The sequence below is a fragment of the Aquarana catesbeiana genome, linkage group LG08 (genome assembly GCF_042186555.1).
Source record: "Aquarana catesbeiana isolate 2022-GZ linkage group LG08, ASM4218655v1, whole genome shotgun sequence".
Lineage (NCBI taxonomy): Eukaryota > Metazoa > Chordata > Amphibia > Anura > Ranidae > Aquarana > Aquarana catesbeiana.
Window position 1 is genome coordinate 126,519,111 of NC_133331.1, and position 19,594 is coordinate 126,538,704.

General features: G+C 41.2%; 1 protein-coding gene across 1 annotated transcript in view; it reads left to right on the forward strand.

Moving 5' to 3' along the window:
- Positions 1-19,594, forward strand: part of FAS (Fas cell surface death receptor) — a 111,643-nt gene that overhangs the window by 60,252 nt on the left and 31,797 nt on the right. The window contains exons 5-7 of the mRNA XM_073596364.1: positions 119-174; positions 4,523-4,603; positions 11,409-11,437. Coding sequence (XP_073452465.1) covers positions 119-174; positions 4,523-4,603; positions 11,409-11,437 — 166 coding nt within the window. The remainder of the gene's footprint in view (positions 1-118; positions 175-4,522; positions 4,604-11,408; positions 11,438-19,594) is intronic.

Here is a 19,594-nt window from a genome sequence, read left to right on the forward strand (position 1 = left end):
CGTCATTGGTGAAAATGTGCAATTGAAATAATATGTTAGTAAAAACACTATTTCTAAATCCATATGTTGGTTTTCTTGTACTTTATATTGTAAATTAATGCTCATATATTTATTTTAGATGTGACAATGAAATTGCTGAGGAATGTACATCCACAAAAGACACTGTTTGCAAAAGTAAGTTCCCCTGTTACTATCTATAATACATAAATGTCAAAAGAAATTAATGTCACACATAGGACAGAATAGATCAGTATACACATTGAATTAGTGTGAAGTACTTATTGCACAATATAGCGTGCCATGGTCTAGAGCACATGTGTCAAACACAAGGTCCATGGGCCGAATCTGGCCCACCAGACCGTTTCATGTGGTGCTCACATCTGTCCTGCAGCTGCAGCACTGCACCTCATCTCCACCTCACCTTTTCAGCAGTTGGTAACAGAGAGGAGAACAGAACTCCTCTGCCAGATCCATTACTTCTCTATGCAGCAGGGAGAGGCTTTTCTCTACCCCTCCCTCCTCTGTATCAGTAGTCGACAACAGAGAGGAGGACAGAACACCTCCTACAGATCCTGCACCTCTCTGTGTGGCTGAAGCACCCCCTTTTCTCCACCTCCCCTGGTACTGCATTCAACAGACTCTGGCAGCTGACTCCTCTACTCCTCTGGTCCTCCTCCAGACCCTGCAATTTCTGCTTCCCAGCCCCACCCCCAGCTTCTTTCTGGCAGCAGCACAAGGTAAGGGGGTGATGTGTGATGTAAGGGAGTGTGGGGGGACTCTTGACTTCTGATGGTGGGTGTGCTCTTGACATCTGATGTAAGAAGGGGGGGTTGCACGGGACATCTAAAAACCAGCCCTTTGTGGACAACCATAATGCTGGTGCGGGCCGCTATTAAACTGAGTTTGACACCCCTGGTCTAGAGTATGTGATGTTCAGCATAATGTATAGAGTGTAGCAGTCCACAATATAAATGAATAAATAACAGTGCACAGAGTAGAACAGTCAGAAGTACGGTATGAACTCACAGCATAGTGAACAAAGTGAAGCAATCATTAGTATGTATCATACTGTTTAGTGTACATTGTTGGCCAATCAGAAGCATGGGATATAACCTACAGCATAGTGTACAGAGTGGGAAGTCAGTAAAAGTGGTAGTCCCTGTTGTATACTTGTACCTACAGGTAATCCTAAAATAAGGCATCGTTTAGGAGATATTTACTATAGTAGCAGTAGGTGGCACATGCGCACTGCGCTCTCAATGAACAGCATACCGTCCATTGAGAGAGCCATGCCACAGCCGTGACTCCCACGTGCGTGTGTAGGAGTGACGTTATTGCAGCACGGCCAGTCAAACAGCTGAAGCCTGTGAACCTGGAAGGAAGACCGGTAAAGATGGAAGCCTTGTCAGCAGTGACAGCTCGCCAATGGAGGGCTTTGTTCTAAAGTAAGTGTTTCATAACGTGCTGGTATGCAATGCATACTAGCAAATTATCCTATTATCCCACAGGATAATAAAATAATTTGCTAGTATGCATTGCATCCCAGCACGTTATAAAACACTTACTTTAGAACAAAGCCATTTCCTTGTCAGAGAATATTCTTTTGCTTGTCTCTTTCATTACTAAATTTCAAAATCAACCTGTCCTTCTTGCTCTCCAGTCATCGGTGCTTTTGTCACTTTCTTTTCATTTATTTGAACATTTCCAAATTGTATTCATGATCAATTCACTCGTTTTACCACCTCCACTTCTATTTTTTCAGTTTTAGTAACTGTTGCATGGCCTAGGACTTTCCATTCTCAAGCTAGTTGCCATTGATTTCTTTCTTCATAATATTTCTGTCACACAGAAATTCCTCAAACAATTAAACAAGAAAGAAATCAAACAAGACATTTGAATTAATAGTACATTTTTGTTAAACTGTTTGTTAGATAAGTGGTGACTTGAAATGTGATAACCATTCAGGTTTCTTCTCACACCTTCTATCCTCCTCTCACAAATACCCATATTCTTATATCTCAAACTTTAATTTTATCAACATTGTAAAGTTGTGACACATACGAGAAATAACAACATATATTTATATCTACCTTTTACAGCCGCATCTACATTTATATATTTTTATCTGCTTTTTACATTTATATCTACATTTATATATTTTTGTCTACAAATAACACATAAGGGTTGACTTATACAAAATCTGCATAGTCATTTTCCCAGTGAAAGTACATGTACATTCATTCTGTGCAAATGGGGGAAGAACTCATGTAAATAATCTATATCCTGTGCTGTTCAAATGTAAATCATTGATTTAAAAAAGAAAATACTGCATTTGGCCACTAGATGGAGCTAAGTATCATATATAATGCCTAGAATACTTATCTTCATCTGGTGGTGAAATTCTGTATTTTCAGTCATTTACAGTTGATCAGCGCAGGAAATAACCTTTTTTACATTTGCTTTTTGTCTCATTCACACAGAAATATACATGCACTTTCACTGGGCCTATGCAAATTCTTTATAAATCAACATAGATTTGTATATTTTTGCTCCACTTTTTGTATCACAAAAACACAATTGGGTGAAGGATAGTTATTCATTTATAACTTGTATTAATTGTTTATTAGCAGTATTTTGTACCCAAAACCACATTTATTCTTCTAAATCTCTATTCTGTGTTTATATTTCCCTATGCACAATTAAAAGGGAAGTGTGGGGTAAGAAAAAAACAAACACTCACCTTGGTGGATGCAGCATTGATCTGATGCTGCATCTGTCCCCCGCTGCTTCTACACCGAGAGATCAAAGACGATAGATCACTCAGTTCCTGGTCTTCAATAAGTAGAGAGTGGTGACTGTGCCCCTCCAGCGCTCACTGAAGCTCCAGGCTGTGAAGGGGGGGGGGGGGCAGCTGGCTCAAACTCTCAGTGGCTCTTGGCTGAGCCAGCCACGGGTCAGAAATCTGGGTGGATCCTGACATTAAAGTCAGGATCTTTCCAGAGACTGGACCAGTTGAGTAATATCAGCGGATCTATCTCGGTACCAATGGAACAACATACATGTTTGAGTACAAATTGTAATTTGATTATATACATAGATAAAAAACAGGCAGTGGATGCCCGCTCCAAGGGGGGACACTTTGACTATCACTCTCTCAGATTTTCATTGATGGTCCAGTGGCTGTATTTACACACCTTGTGTACACCTGGTGTTGTTTTCAGCCAGGTCTTTCTTTCCGTGGACTGTAGACGGGGCCTGCATATTCCCTGAAGTATCTATGCAAGTTTGCTCTTTTTTCACCCTTGGGGCTATAATTGTTCATTCCGCCATATCAGCTATGGCGGAGGATTAAATTATCCACTTCTACACATCCTCCATATCCCCTGTAGGTGGTGTCTTGGCTGTGCTCCTGCATTTCTGGACTCTCAACATTGTCCTCCTGATGAAGCAGTAATAGACCGCAAAACATGTAGAAGACCATACGTCCCGTGAGGACCTACTATACCTTCGACTCCACTTTGGAGCATACTAAGTATAAGTACAACTGTATAGACACCCCTATTTTTATACTGTTTTGTCTTGAACACTGGAATGTGATATTCTTGTTTGGATCACCTGATTTTTATCTATGTGTAAAATAAAATTAAAATTTTTACTCAAACACGTATGTTGTTCCATTTGTACTGAGATAGTCCTTTTCCTTATTGGAGATCAGTTTGGGGAACTGTCTCCGCCCCCAATTCTCAAGTCTATTAGGATGATGATACCCCCCAATCCCTTTTCTAATGTTGTATTCTCCAATATAATTTTTTAATTTCCCTTGCCTGTTATTGGGTATTCTTTACAATTTTTTACCACATTCTCTAAGGTGAATGAAACATGCTCTTTTCCTTTCGTAAATAAGCCACATTATATTCCCCCACCCATGTTACACACACTGTAACTCACACCCAAAAATACACCTCAATATTACATTTACTTTCACCACCCACATTACAATGTTCTAATCTCCAGTAATTCTTTTATTTAATGTCACTCAGAATAAAATCAGCCCACCTATGGGTTTCACCCATAGGTGGTCTCAATCATAGCTGTATTACTTGTAATAAAGAGCTCTTCCTCTTCCAATTGCCCCACACATATCCATCTGACAAAAAAAAAAACTGAAAAGAAGCAGAGAATAACAAATGCTACTATATCCAATGCAATATATTCTTTATGTAATCAAAATATATTATGAAAAACCCTTTACTGAATTATAAAAATTAGAGCAACCAAAGCATATGAAGACATGTATAACTCACAGGCTGACAGTGCTGTAAACAGTTACCCCGATCACTGATAGGAGGATGGAAACCCTATTCTTTCAAACATACATTTGGCATGGGCAGCCATAACTTTGCTTCAATTTATTGATTAAATGAATAACAATAACTTTATTCTAAAGCATGCATTACATGAAATATTTATTGATTTATGGCAAAGTGTGTCTTTTTTTTCAATGTTTTTGCTTCTTTTTCAGATTTTTCAGGTAGAACCCATGCAATAGTGTGGTCATTAATAGGAGTTATTGTCTCTGGAGCAATAATTGCTCTTGTTGTCGGTAAGTATAGAAGATAAGTGTACTGTTCAGTAAGATTCAGACAAAGCTGTATCAATATTTCTGGCCTGAAAAGTGGAATTCACTAGATGCATTTATTATTATTTATTATTTGCTATTGTACAATGAATAATCTTCAGTTTGATTCACTTCAGGTGTACAAGCATCTCAAGTATGATATACTGTATATACAAAAAAAAACTGATGGGACTTTCTAGGTACACACAAATTACCACTGTATTCATAGGTTAAAACATCCTTTTCCATATGTATCGCATATGTATCTGATTTGTAAACTGAATTATTTTATTAAATACAGAATATAAAAAGCATATTTATTCAAAATAAATCAGACATGGCTGATTACACAGTACATTCTTGGATATTGCCTCACATCCTATATTCAATCATTACTCTATTGTCAGTTTATGGAATTCCATTGGTTGTTAGACTGGATTCACACCTATGCATTTTTAGTGCTTTTTACATTTTGCAGATTTGCACTACAGCCCATTTAACATGGTTTCCTATGGAACACGTTCTGTAGAACAAATCTGAAAAATGCAAAACGCGTTAAAAATGCATAGGTGTGAATCAAGCCTCAGCTATATTCCAGCAGGTGGATGAGGACTTTTATTAAATGTAATCCATTGGGCAGATAAAAACGTCTAAATGTGTTTTGTGAACCAAAGTCCACTTCTTCAGGAGAACAAAAGAGTAATGTTGTATATCCAATGGCATTTGCAAAGCAGCCACCATTTAATAAAAACACTCACACACTCTTTGCACTGAGGCAAAACAGACCAGAGAAAGGACAAAAGCAGAGGCACAAGAGGGAGCATTCTGTGGAGTTTTCTTATTTTTTCCCCCATCTTGATGCAAGTTGGATTTAACTAGGGATGGTCTTTAAGTCTAATTTGGAGATTTGGAAAGCACATCTAAAAACCCTTTTTAGTCTGTTGTTCCCACTCCCCTATTCTTCTATGGGTTCCCTGGTCAGACTTTCGCCAACGCTCACTGTTGGGTGATGTGTGTTTTTTTAACAAACGATGGCTGTTTTACAAATGCTAATGGATAGATAGATGTGCAACATTCCTCTCTTTCTCTCCTGAAGAAGTAGAGTTTGGTTCATAAAACGCATTGAGAAAAGTTCCCATTCGCCCCGTGGAGTATATTTAACAACCAATGATATATTATTGGCTTAAGAGTGACTTGAGACTACTAATGGTGCCAACATCCCAAAATGTATATAGAACACAAGTTATTGTGTGTGCGGGAGTATAAAGGCATCCAGTCTTACAAACATATGATAAATAGTTTATGAATCTTTATTGTACTAACATTAAAAAAGATGAATAGAAAACAAATGTAGGCTGTCAAAAACTCTTATGCCCTGTACACACGATAGGATTTTCCAACAACAAATGTTGGATTTGAGCTTGTTGTCGGAAAGTCCAACCATGTGTATGCTCCATAGAACATTTATTGTCGGAATTTCCACCAACAAATGTTTGAGAGCAGGTGCTAATTCCAATCGTGTGTACATAAGTCAGACGCACAAAAGTCCACGCATGCTCGGAATCAAGCAGAAGAGCCGCACTGGCTATTGAACTTCATTTTTCTCGGCTCGTCGTATGCTCTTGACGTTCGGAATTTCCGACAACATTTGTGTGACCGTGTGTATGCAAGACAAGTTTGAGCCAACATCCTTCGGAAAAAAATTCACAGTTTTGTTGTCGGAAAATCCTATCGTGTGTACAGGGCATAATACTCTCCTGAATATAGGTACACTAATGTAAACAGTCCCACATGTTTTGAGTTTCTCTCTTCTTCAGGGGCACGGATTTAATCTTAATGTCAGAAACAGGATGTATACAAGCATGCATCAAAACATTCTACTGATCAATGGTGACTACACACAAAAAAGAATTCAGTCAGTATCAGATATATTGAATTAAAGGATAAGTTCACCTTTTGTAACATGTTTCATGTTACACCCATATTCAGGGTATAACATGTTACAGATGCACCGGCCCCCGCTCCCCTTGATCCTACATTCTGACAGCTAGCAGGAGATCTTCTCCCTCCGCGACCTGTCACAATCTGCAAAAAAACAGTGTTCTGTGAATGGGAAAATATTTATAAAAATTGAAATCAGTCCATTGCCACATGCGTAATTTTTGAGGGCAGAAGCAAACAACTAGAGGTTCGGACTTTAAAGGCAATTTGGACCACATATGGGAATGGGAACACTACAAGGTCCGATAGCCTTTGCAGCTGATGGCTTGTAGTTCTCAATGAGCGACCATGGCCAGACAGATACACAGACAGTCTGCAGGACCCTAGCATTACATGCAATGATTTACAGGTCCATTACAAAAAAAAATAATAATTGCATATTTTTTTACCTGCAAAAAAAATTGCATTTATTATTTATTTATTTATTATTTATTTATTTTTTGTAAAGGTGAACTTATTTTTTTTAGAAACCAATAGATGAAACCTTGTGAGCTGCCACGTTAAGCCTAAATAACATAAATAAACACAAAAGATATAATCAGCTGCCCGCACTTCCCCAGACTATGATAATGCAATATATATATAACACACTGTGCAGCGCTAATATGTATAAAAAAAAAAAAAACAAAAACATATTAGCGCTGCACAGTGTGTTATATATATTATTCTTTAAAGGGCTTACAGTGTCAGTGAGAAGTATATGACAGTCAGCCTATAAGGATTTAACAACAACCCAGTCCATACAGTCCTGTGACGGTCAGGCCCCAAAAAGGGAAAGGACAAGGGTGCATACTGAGACCCCCATGGCAGCAGAAACATTTATAAACACATTTGGTAAAGAAAAGAACCCCAGCTTACTAATAAATCATAAATAAAGATTTATCCAACAGTGTAATCCCACCTTGCCAAAAAAAAAAAATAACACTTATATATTATTATTTTTTTATACCTTTATATTAACTAAAAACCAATATTTTTCAATCCCAATGCAAGAAAAAAATATAAAATATTTTTATTTGGCAAAAAATTTAAGAAAAAGAAAAACAGTGGAATCCGTCTTGGGGCATGACCAGCTGCACCAGTCCACCTGAGAAAGAAGCAGCAACAGCCATGCCCCAGGACAAGTCCCTTAAATATGACTAGAGCAAGAAATAAAGGGCAGGTGGGTGCTGCATGGTCATAGACACATGCACCACCGGCTAGTCTATCCCTACTGAAATACAATCCAGCAAGGAGAAAAGGGCAACTGTCCTCTTTTGGGTCCCTTGCTGCGTATGCGCACAAGGTGTCAACCAGAACAATAGCAGTGATATCACGGCAGCAGAACAGAGCGGCCATCTTGAAACAAGTGTTTGTGTTCCAAAAGGCTGAGAGACTACCAGACGGACAGGACAAACGTTTTTGAAAAATGCTCCTCCTATTTTTGATTTATTCAGCTGTTTAATGTTATTACAATAAAGATTTATAACTTTTTTAATCATATGGTTGTCTGTGGAGTTGGGTGCCTTTAAATTCCCACAGACCAACAACAACTTGTTTTATAATTAACAACCAATAAAAATGCATACACTGACAAAAGAGTAATGATTGAATATAGTAAGTGAAGCAATATCCAAAAAACGTGCTGTGTATTTAGCCATGTCTTATTTATTTTTTCTTAAATATGCCTTGCTGGCCTGCGCATTCATAAAAGGAAGGATGTTTTAACTTATAAACACAGTGGGGTTGATTTACTAAAAATAAATTTTGCATATATTTATTATTTTATTATCAAAAACTGCTGTATAATGTATGCTTATGCCCTGTACACACGGTCGGATTTTCCGACGGAAATAGTGCGATCGGATTGTGTTGTCGGAAATTCCGATCGTATGTGGTCTCCATCGGACTTTTTCCGTCGGAATTTCCGACACACAAAGTTTGAGAGCAGGCTATAAAATTTTCCGACAACAAAATCTGATCGGTTAAATTCCGATCGCGTGTACACAAATCTGACGCACAAAGTGCCACGCATGCTCAGAATAAATTAAGAGACGAAAGCTATTGGCTACTGCCCCATTTATAGACCCGACGTTCGTGTATTACGTCACCGCATTCAGAACGATCGGATTTTCTGACAACTTTGTGCGACCGTGTGTATGCATGACAAGTTTGAGCCACCATCCGTCGGAAAAAATCCATGGAATTTGTTGCCGGAATGTCCGATCAATGTCCGATCGCGTGTACAGGGCATAAGTGTGTATGTAAGTAGAAAGTAGTGTCATACCGACATCAGCCAAAACTTTTTTCTGTAGGTTCTTGGTGTGGGAAGAGCAGTAGTTGCACCTTAAGCTTACAAAATCCTTTATGCATTGCTCAGTTTGAGTTTGGGCCCATTCACACCAGTTGCTACATAGTACAGTTTATAAAATGTGCTAGCAGGGGCACGTTGTGCATGCAATGCAGCAATGCAATACAGTGTTTACTTTGTTATTTTATTCTACTTAAAAAAAAAATAATAATAATAATTTGATTCTATGCACAACAGTGCATTGTGGCATGCTGACATGCATTGTAAGGTTTTTTTGCGTTATATAAAACTGCAGACACGTTGCATTTTTATGCAGAACACACCAACACACTTGTCGGGTGCAAACAGAACACATAACGAACAATTGTTCTCGCTGTCTTTGCCTGCATTGATCAATACAGGTCAGCGCAACTCTTTGGGTGTGAACAAACTTTTACAATTGGAGGGTAAGCTAACTGCAGGGTGTAGCCCTGACAGAGCAGCTCCATTTTCATGTGAGGTTGTATATGCTTCTTTATTTATTAAGATACTTTTTTGGCTAGATAAAAATTAAATATTTTATAACTTGTATAGTTGTTGTATAATTAATTTGCATTTGTGTTTGTATTATTGTTTTACATTATTTTCTATGCTGAGCTACAGATGTGAAAAGGAGCTCAGAGCTCCACCTGCTGGCTAAAACTAAGATTGCTAAAACTAATATGCTCATATTCATGTCTACTGGACAAAAATAGACAGTGAAAGTTAGAGGCCCAGTATTAAAGCAGCAGTATCATCTTGTCATGGCCACTCTACGCGACCAGTCACAATCTGCAAAAAAACAGTGTTCTGTGAATGGGAAAATATTTATAAAAATTGAAATCAGTCCATTGCCACATGCGTAATTTTTGAGGGCAGAAGCAAACAACTAGAGGTTCGGACTTTAAAGGCAATTTGGACCACATATGGGAATGGGAACACTACAAGGTCCGATGCAGCTGGAAAAATTCTGAAAAATACTGAAACAAAAACATCAATTGCAGCCTCACTGTGCCATCAATTGCAGCCACTGTGCCCATCATATGCAGCCACTGTGCCCATCATATGCAGCCAACTGTGCCTATCATATCCTGCCACTGTGCCCATCATATGCAGACTCTGTGCCCAGCAAAAGCAGCCATCTGTGCCCATCATATGCAGCCAACTGTGCCCATCATATGCAGCTTCTTTGTCCATCATATGCAACCTCTGTGCTCATCAAATGAAGCCAACTGTGCCCCATCAATTGCAGCTTCTTTGCCCAGCAAATGCAGCCACCTGTGCCCATCATATGCAGCCAACTCTGCCCATAATATGCAGCCAACTGTGCCCATCATATGCAGCTTCTGTGCCCATCATTTGTAGCCTCTGTGCCCATCATTTGCAGCCTCTGTGCTCATCAAATGCAGCCAACTGTGCCCCATCAATTGCAGCCACTGTGCCCATAATATGCAGCCACTGTGCCCCGCAAATGCAGCCAACTGTGCTCCATCAATTGCAGCCTCTGTGCCAATAATATGCAGCCACTGTGCCCCCCCGCTGCCTGCTGTCTGCCTGTCACTTACCCCATCGTGGTGTTGGTTAGGCAGCAGGTCAGGCGGCGACCTGTAGGACGTGTAGCATAGTGATGGATGCTGTGTCCTCTGTGCGTGTCTTCTTCCTGTTTTGCTAGGCTGCCAATGAGATCGCCTCTACCTTCAGCTAATCAGTTGCCCGGTATTATCTGGGCCTCCTGATTGGCTGAGAGGTGGTTCTGTGTTAGCAAAGCAAATATTCATTTGCTTTGCTAACACACCTGGGTGCACTGTGAGCTCAATGATATGTGCTCGCAGTACACCTTTTTTTGAAGCCTATTAGAGCCTATGGCTCTAATCAGGTGCTTCAAAAACACCAGCCCGCCGCTGAAATTCAGGCGCCCGCCACTGAAATTCAGGTGCCCGGCGCCTGAAAAGGGGCCGGACGCCTAAATGGGGGTGGCTAAAACATTCATGCAATGCATGAATCTATCCATAGTACACAGAGGGGGTGGCTAGAGAGAGGGGGCTGCGCCCGAGCGTACCTAATGGACGCACCGCCACTGGTCCAATGGACACCACGGGCTCCACACTACTCTCTGCAGTTTATCAAGGGCAGGGAAAATGCAGAGTGCAGTATGGAGTAAACACTGGGGTGTCCAATGGATAGCAGATGGTGGTATTACTTTCCATTATAAACAGGCCCCATTATAAATGGGCTCCTTTCATTTCAAAATACAGAATGTAGATAAATAGATAAAGGGTGGAAAAGTATAGAGGACACACTCTATACTGAGTTTACACATTGTGTAATATATTTGTAGGGCAATAATTATCCTGAATGAAGATTGTTTGTTTTTACTGTGCAACGTTTGATCTGATAAAACTATCCACTAGTCTTTTCCTTTACTTGTAATTTTACTTTTTTTTTTTTACAATATTTACATTTTATTTTTCTATATTTCAGTGAAATACCGCAGTAAACGCGTGAAAACGGTGAGTCTGTAATATACACGATAATCCTTTAAAAAATGTAATTTGTGACATAAGTGGGCAGGCTAATCCTTGCCCACAGTGTGCAGAGTTGTGCAATCATCAATCTGCAACTAAAAGTACGCATGGGCAGTAGATGGCTCTCAAGCTATCATGCCATTTTTACTAGCCAGGATGTCTCTAGGCTTACTGGTGGTTTACTAAAAAATTGTACTAATTACATAAATTCATTGTAAACACTGCAGAATAACCTAATGAATTTATATACAGAACAAATCAAGGAACTCTAGCTAAACTTCCCTTATTTTGATGCTTTTTTTCTTGACATAGTTGAAGCATTTGGGATTCCGTTTTAGAATATATCTTTGATGATTTTTCTTTTGTCCACAGGAACAGACTACTGTTGTTACGCAAAACCTACTTTATTTTACTTTAATAAAATCTAATTTATGACATACAGGGCATCCGGAAAGTATTCACAGCGCTTCATTTTTTCCACATTTTGTTAAGTTACAGCCTTATTCCAAAAATGGATTAAATTAATTATTTTCCTCAAAATTCTACAAACCCCATATTGACAACGTGAAACTAGTTTGTTTAAAATCTTTGCAGATTTATTAAAAATTAAAAACGAAAAAAATCACATATACATAAGTATTCACAGCCTTTGTCATGGCACTCAAACTTGAGCTCAGGCGCATCCTGTTTCCACTGTTCATCCTTGAGATGTTTCTACAACTTGATTGGAGTCCTCCTGTGGTAAATTCAGTTGATTGGACATGATATGGAAAGGCACACACCTGTCTATATAAGGTTCCACAGTTAACAGTGCATGTCAGAGCACAAGCCAAGCCATAAAGTCCAAGGAATTGTCTGTAGACCTCCGAGACAGGATTGTATCGAGGCACAGATCTGGGGAAGGGTACAAAAACATTTCTGCAGCATTGAAGGTCCCAATAAGCACAGTGGCCTCCATCATCTGTAAATGGAAGAAGTTTGGAACCACCAGGACTCTTCCTAGAGCAGGCCGCCCAGCCAAACTGAGCGATCAGGGGAGAAGGGCCTTAGTCAGGGAAGTGCCAAGAACCCGATGGTCACTCTGACAGAGCTCCTGTGTTTCTCTGTGGAGAGAGGAGAACCTTCCAGAAGAACGGCCATCTCTTCAGCACTCCACCAATCAGGCCTGTATGGTAGAGTGGCCAGACGGAGGCCACTCCTCAGTAAAAGGCTCATGACAGCCTGCCTGGAGTTTGCTAAAAGGTACCTGAAGGACTCTCAGACCTTGAGAAAGAAAATTCTCTGGTCTGATGCAACATTGAACTCTTTGGCCTGAATGGCAAGCGTCATGTCTGAAGGAAACCAGGCACCGCTCATCACCTGGCCAATACCATCCCTACAGTGAAGCATGGTGGTGGCAGCATCATGCTGTGGGGATGTTTTTCAGTGGCAGGAACTGGGAGACTAGTCAGGATCAAGGGAAAGATGAATGCAGCAATGTACTGAGACATCCTTGCTGAAAACCTGCTCCAGAGCACTCTGGAGCTCAGACTGGGGCAAAGTTTCATCTTTCAACAGGACAACAACCCTAAGCACAGATAACAAAGGAGTGGCTACAGGACAACTCTCTGAATGTCCTTGAGTGGCCCAGCCAGAGCCCAAACGTGAGCCCGTTTGAACATCTCTGGAGAGATCTGAAAATGGCTGTGCAACGACGCTCCCTATCCAACCTAATGGAGCTTGAGAGGTCCTGCAAAGAAAAATGATAAAAACTGCCCAAAAATAAGTGTGCCAAACTTGTAGCATCATACTGAAAAAGAGTTGAGGCTGTAATTAATGCCAAAGGTGCTTTAACAAAGTATTGAGCAAAGGCTGTAAATACTTATGTACAGTAGCCCACAAAAGTGAGTACACCCTCACATTTTTGTAAATATTTTATTATATCTTTTCATGTGACAACACTGAAGAAATTACACTTTGCTACAATGTAAAGTAGTGAGTGTACAGTTTGTAGAACAGTGTAAATTTGCTGTCCCCTCAAAATAACTCAACACACAGCCATTAATGTCTAAACCTTTGGCAACAAAAGTGAGCACACCCCCTAAGTGAAAATGTCCAAATTGGGCCCAATTAGCCATTTTCCCTCCCCGGTGTCATGTGACTCGTTAGTGTTACAAGGTCTCAGGTGTGAATGGGGAGTAGGTGTGTTAAATTTGATGTTATCACTCTCACTCTCTCATACTGGTCACTGGAAGCTTAACATGGCACCTCATAGCTAAGAACTGTCTGAAGATCTGAAAAAAAGAATTGTTGCTCTACATAAAGATGGCAGAGGCTATAAGAAGATTGCCAAGACCCTGAAACTGAGCTGCAGCATGGTGGCCAAGACCATACAGCGGTTTAACAGGACAGGCTCTACTTGGAACAGGCCTCGCCAAAGAAGTTGAATGCACATGCTCAGCATCATATCCAGAGGTTGTCTTTGGGAAACAGACATATGAATGCTGCCAGCATTGCTGCAGAGGTTGAAGGGGTGGGGGGTCAGCCTGTCAGTGCTCAGACCATACGCCGCACACTGCATCAAATTGGTCTGCATGGTTGTCGTCCCAGAAGGAAGCCTCTTCTAAAGATGATGCACAAGAAAGCCTGCAAACAGTTTGCTGAAGACAAGCAGACTAAGGACATGGATTACTGGAACCATGTCCTGTGGTCTGATGAGACCAAGATAAACTTTTATGGTTCAGATGGTGTCAAGCATGTGTGGCGGCAGCCAGGTGAGGAGTACAACGACAAGTGTGTCTTGCCTACAGTCAAGCATGGTGGTGGGAGTGTCATGGCCTGGGGCTGCATGAGTACTGCCTGCACTGGGGAGCTACAGTTCATTGAGGGAACCATGAATGCCAACATGTACTGTGATATAGTGAAGCAGAACATGATCTCTTCCCTTCAGAGACTGGGCCGCAGGGTAGTATTCCAACATGATAACGACCCCAAACACACCTCCAAGACGACCACTGCCTTGCTAAAGAAGCTGACGTTAACCACTTCAGCCCCGGAAGGTTTTACCCCCTTCCTGACCAGAGCACTTTTTGCAATTCGGCACTGCGTCGCTTTAACTGCTAATTGCGCGGTCATGCAATGCTGTACCCAAACGAAATTTGCGTCCTTTTCTTCCCACAAATAGAGCTTTCTTTTGATGGTATTTGATCACCTCTGCCGTTTTTGTTTTTTGCGCTATACACGGAAAAAGACCGAAAATTTTGAAAAAAAATGATATTTTCTACTTTTTGTTCTAAAAAAAATCCAATAAACTCAATTTTAGTCATACATTTAGGCCAAAATGTATTCGGCCACATGTCTTTGGTAAAAAAAATGTCAATAAGTGTATATTTATTGGTTTGCGCAAAAGTTATAGCGCCTACAAACTAGGGTACATTTTCTGGAATTTACACAGCCTTTAATTTATGACTGCCTATGTCGTTTCTTGAGGCGCTAAAATGGCAGGGCAGTACAAAACCCCCACAAATGACCCCATTTTGGAAAGTAGACACCCCAAGGAAATTGCTGAGAGGAATGTTGAGCCCATTGAATATTCATTTTTTTGTCCCAAGTGATTGAATAATGACAAAAAAAAAAAAAATTACAAAAAGTTGTCACTAAATGATATATTGCTCACACAGGCCATGGGCATATGTGGAATTGCACCCCAAAATACATTTAGCTGCTTCTCCTGAGTATGGGGATACCACATGTGTGGGACTTTTTGGGAGCCTAGCCGCGTACGGGGCACCGAAAACCAATCACTGCCTTCAGGATTTCTAAGGGCGTACATTTTTGATTTTACTCCTCACTACCTATCACAGTTTTGAAGGCCATAAAATGCCCAGATGGCATAAAACCCCCCCAAATGACCCCATTTTGGAAAGTAGACACCCCAAGCTATTTGCTTTGAGGCATGTTGAGTCCATGGAATGTTTTATATTTTGACACAAGTTGCGGGAAATTGACAAATTTTTTTTTTTTTTGCACAAAGTTGTCACTAAATGATATATTGCTCACACAAGCCATGGGCATATGTTGAATTGCACCCCAAAATACATTTAGCTACTTCTCCTGAGTACGGGGATACCACATGTGTGGGCCTATTTGGGAGCCTAGCCGCGTACGGGGCCCCGAAAACCAATCACCGCCTTCAGGATTTCTAAGGGTGTAAATTTTTGATTTCACTCTTCACTGCCTATCACAGTTTCGGAGGCCATGGAATGCCCAGGTGGCACAAACCCCCCCCCCCCAAATGACCCCATTTTGGAAAGTAGACACCCCAAGCTATTTGCTGAGAGGCATGGTGAGTATTTTGCAGCTCTCATTTGTTTTTGAAAATAAAGAAAGACGAGAAAAAACATTTTTTTTTCTTTTTTCAATTTTCAAAACTTTGTGACAAAAAGTGAGGTCTGCAAAATACTCACCATACCTCTCATCAAATAGCTTGGGGTGTCTACTTTCCAAAATGGGGTCATTTGGGGTTTTTTTTTGCGACCTGGGCATTCCATGGCCTCCAAAACTGTGATAGGCAGTGAAGAGTGAAATCAAAAATTTACGGCCTTAGAAAGCCTGAAGGCGGTGCTTGGTTTTCGGGGTCCCGTACGCGGCTAGGCTCCCAAAAAGTCTCACACATGTGGTATCCCCGTACTCAGGAGAAGCAACAGAATGTATTTTGGGGTGTAATTTCACATATTCCCATGGCATGTTTGAGCAATATATCATTTAGTGACAACTTTGCGCAAAAAAAAATAAAAAAAATAAAAAATTGTCTCTTTCCCGCAACTTGTGTCACAATATAAAATATTCCATGGACTCGACATGCCTCTCAGCAAATAGCTTGGGGTGTCTACTTTCCAAAATGAGGTCATTTGGGGGGGTTTTGAACTGTCCTGGCATTTTATGCACAACATTTAGAAGCTTATGTCACACATCACCCACTCTTCTAACCACTTGAAGACAAAGCCCTTTCTGACACTTTTTGATTACATAAAAAAATAATTTTTTTTTGCAAGAAAATTACTTTGAACCCCCAAACATTATATATTTTTTTAAAGCAAATGCCCTACAGATTAAAATGGTGGGTGTTTCATTTTTTTTTTCACACAGTATTTGCGCAGTGGTTTTTCAAACGCATTTTTTGGGGAAAAAACACACTTTTTTAAATTTTAATGCACTAAAACACACTTTATTGCCCAAATGTTTGATGAAATAAAAAAGATGATCTTAGGCCGAGTACATGGATACCAAACATGGCATGCTTTAAAATTGCGCACAAACGTGCAGTGGCGACAAACTAAATACATTTTTAAAAGCCTTTAAAAGCCTTTACAGATTACCACTTTAGATTTACAGAGGAGGTCTACTGCTAAAATTACTGCCCTCGATCTGACGTTCGCGGTGATACCTCACATGCATGGTGCAATTGCTGTTTACATTTGACGCCAGACCGTCGCTTGCGTTCGCCTTAGCGCGAGAGCAGGGGGGACAGGGGTGCTTTTTTTTTTTTTTTTTCTTTATTATTATTATTTTTTTTATCTTATTTTAAAACTGTTCCTTTCATTTTTTTTTTTAAATCATTTTTATTGTTATCTCAGGGAATGTAAATATCCCCTATCATAGCAATAGGTAGTGACAGGTACTCTTTTTTGAAAAAATTGGGGTCTATTAGACCCTAGATTTCTCCTCTGCCCTCAAAGCATCTGACCACACCAAGATCGGTGTGATAAAATGCTTTCCCAATTTCCCAATGGCGCTGTTTACATCCGGCGAAATCTAAGTCATAAAATGCTCGTAGCTTCCGGTTTCTTAGGCCATAGAGATGATTGGAGCCACTCTGGTCTCTGATCAGCTCTATGGTCAGCTGGCTGAATCACCGGCTGCATTCTCAGGTTCCCTGTTGAGACAGGAGAGCCAGAGAAAAACACGGAAGACGTTGGGGGGGGGGGCATTCCCTCCCACTGCTTGTAAAAGCAGTCTAGAGGCTAATTAGCTGCTAGGATTGCTTTTACATGAAAGCCGACCGCTGGCTGAAAAGAATGATACCAAGATGATACCTAAACCTGCAGGCATCATTCTGGTATAACCACTCAAAGTCGTGAATGGCGTACCTGAAGACAAAAAAATGGTTAACAATAAAGCAAAGTAAACGGTAAAGTATAAAAAATTGCAGACCTGAAAAGCAAACATGATAAAACATAATAACAATAAAACATTGCAGAATAGAATACAGTAAAAAAAGAGCAGAACAATAGAGAGAATAGAGAGAGAGAGAGAACAATAAAATGACAACTATTATTTTTTATTTTATATTTTTGTGTTTTTTTTTTTTTTTGTAACTAACTTTTATAACTGTAACCGGTTCCAGGTTCGGGTCTCTCAAAATGCGATGGCATCTTGGGAGACCCTGTGAAAGTGTGTCCTAGTCTGTGCAATGCTGTACCCTACGCTAATACTCAACTAGTGAATGGTAGCGTTCAAAACATTCCCCAATGCAAAGACCAGGATTGTCAGGACAGGAGAGACAATAATAGCGGGTGTCACGCCTATATCCGCGCTTGCTGCAGACACGACATCTTTTTTGGGGGGGTTCGTTGGGTAGGGGTACTCGGGAGGACATAAAGAAAATGCCTCTCATGCAGCCGACTGCATTTGGTTGGGGATGTGAATGGGGGAAGTACGGGCGCTGCAGAAGTGGTGGGTTCCCAATTAGGATTGGCGAATGCAGCAGGAAGGGCATTATGGGCACGACGGGCCTGTGTTTGTCTTTTTGGTGGCAGCGGGACACTACTTGTGCTTGCCACCTCACCAGCTTGAACTGCACTTATGGGACTCGCCACGTCACCAAGTGTTACTGCAGTGCGGGTTTGACTACGACCGGGGTGTACTAGGCCGCTGGTGCTTGCCAGTTCACCAAAATGCTACAAAAAAAACTGTTAGCGATCGCAGGGATCAGGCCTGACTCTGCGAACGCTGCAGTTATGCGTTTAGTGTTTTGTAAGTGACAGTGATCGATCGATACTGCACTTGGGTGGGCTGGGCTGGGCCGGGCGGAGGGGCAAAACGCAGGTGCTAGCAGGTATCTGGGCTGATCCAGCTAACACTGCGTTTGTGGGAACCCTAAACTGCTGGGGACGCTAGTATAGATCTGATCAGATCAGATATTGATGCGATCAGATACTATACCACTAAGGGAGGTGTACGGTGCGTGCGTGGGTGTTAGCGGTACTGGCGCTAACCTGACGCTGCCTGGGGCTGGTGCTTGCCAGTTCACCAAAACGCTACCAAAAAAACTGTTAGCGATCGCAGGGATCAGGCCTGACTCTGCGAACGCTGCAGTTATGCGTTTAGTGTTTTGTAAGTGACAGTGATCGATTGATACTGCACTTGGGTGGGCTGGGCCGGGCGGAGGGGCAAAACGCAGGTGCTAACAGGTATCTGGGCTGATCCCGCTAACACTGCGTGTTTGGGAACCCTAAACTGCTGGGGACGCTAGTATAGATCTGATCGGATCAGATATTGATCCGTACAGATACTATACCACTAAGGGAGGCGTATGCTGCGTGCGTGGGTGTTAGCGGTACTGGCGCTAATCTGACGCTGCCTGGGGCGACGCATATCACCGCCGGGCGATCAGGGGGCTAAACCTTTATTCGGTAATAAACGGCGGGTGCCCTGACACTATAAAAAATAAACGAACTAACCAGCGTCACCCGTAACGGTTATACGGTGATCAGTGGTGAAAGGGTTAACTAGGGGGCAATCAAGGGGTTAAAACATTTATTAGATAGTATATGGGGGTCCCTGACGCTATAAAACGCTGACGGCGAACCTAAATATTTACCTCCCTAACTAGCGTCACCAGCGACACTAATACAGCGATCAGAAAAATGATCGCTTAGTGACACTGGTGACAGAGGGTGATCAAGGGGTTAAAACTTTATTAGGGGGGGTTAGGGGGGTACCCTAGACCTAAAGGGGGCTACCACTCACTGCCCTAACACTGTAACTGTCACAAACTGACACCAATCAGTAATCGGAAAAAAAAAAAAAAAATACTGCTTGGTGTCAGTTTGTGATGGGGGGGGGGTGGTTGGGGGGGGATCGGGGGGGCGATCGGGGGGG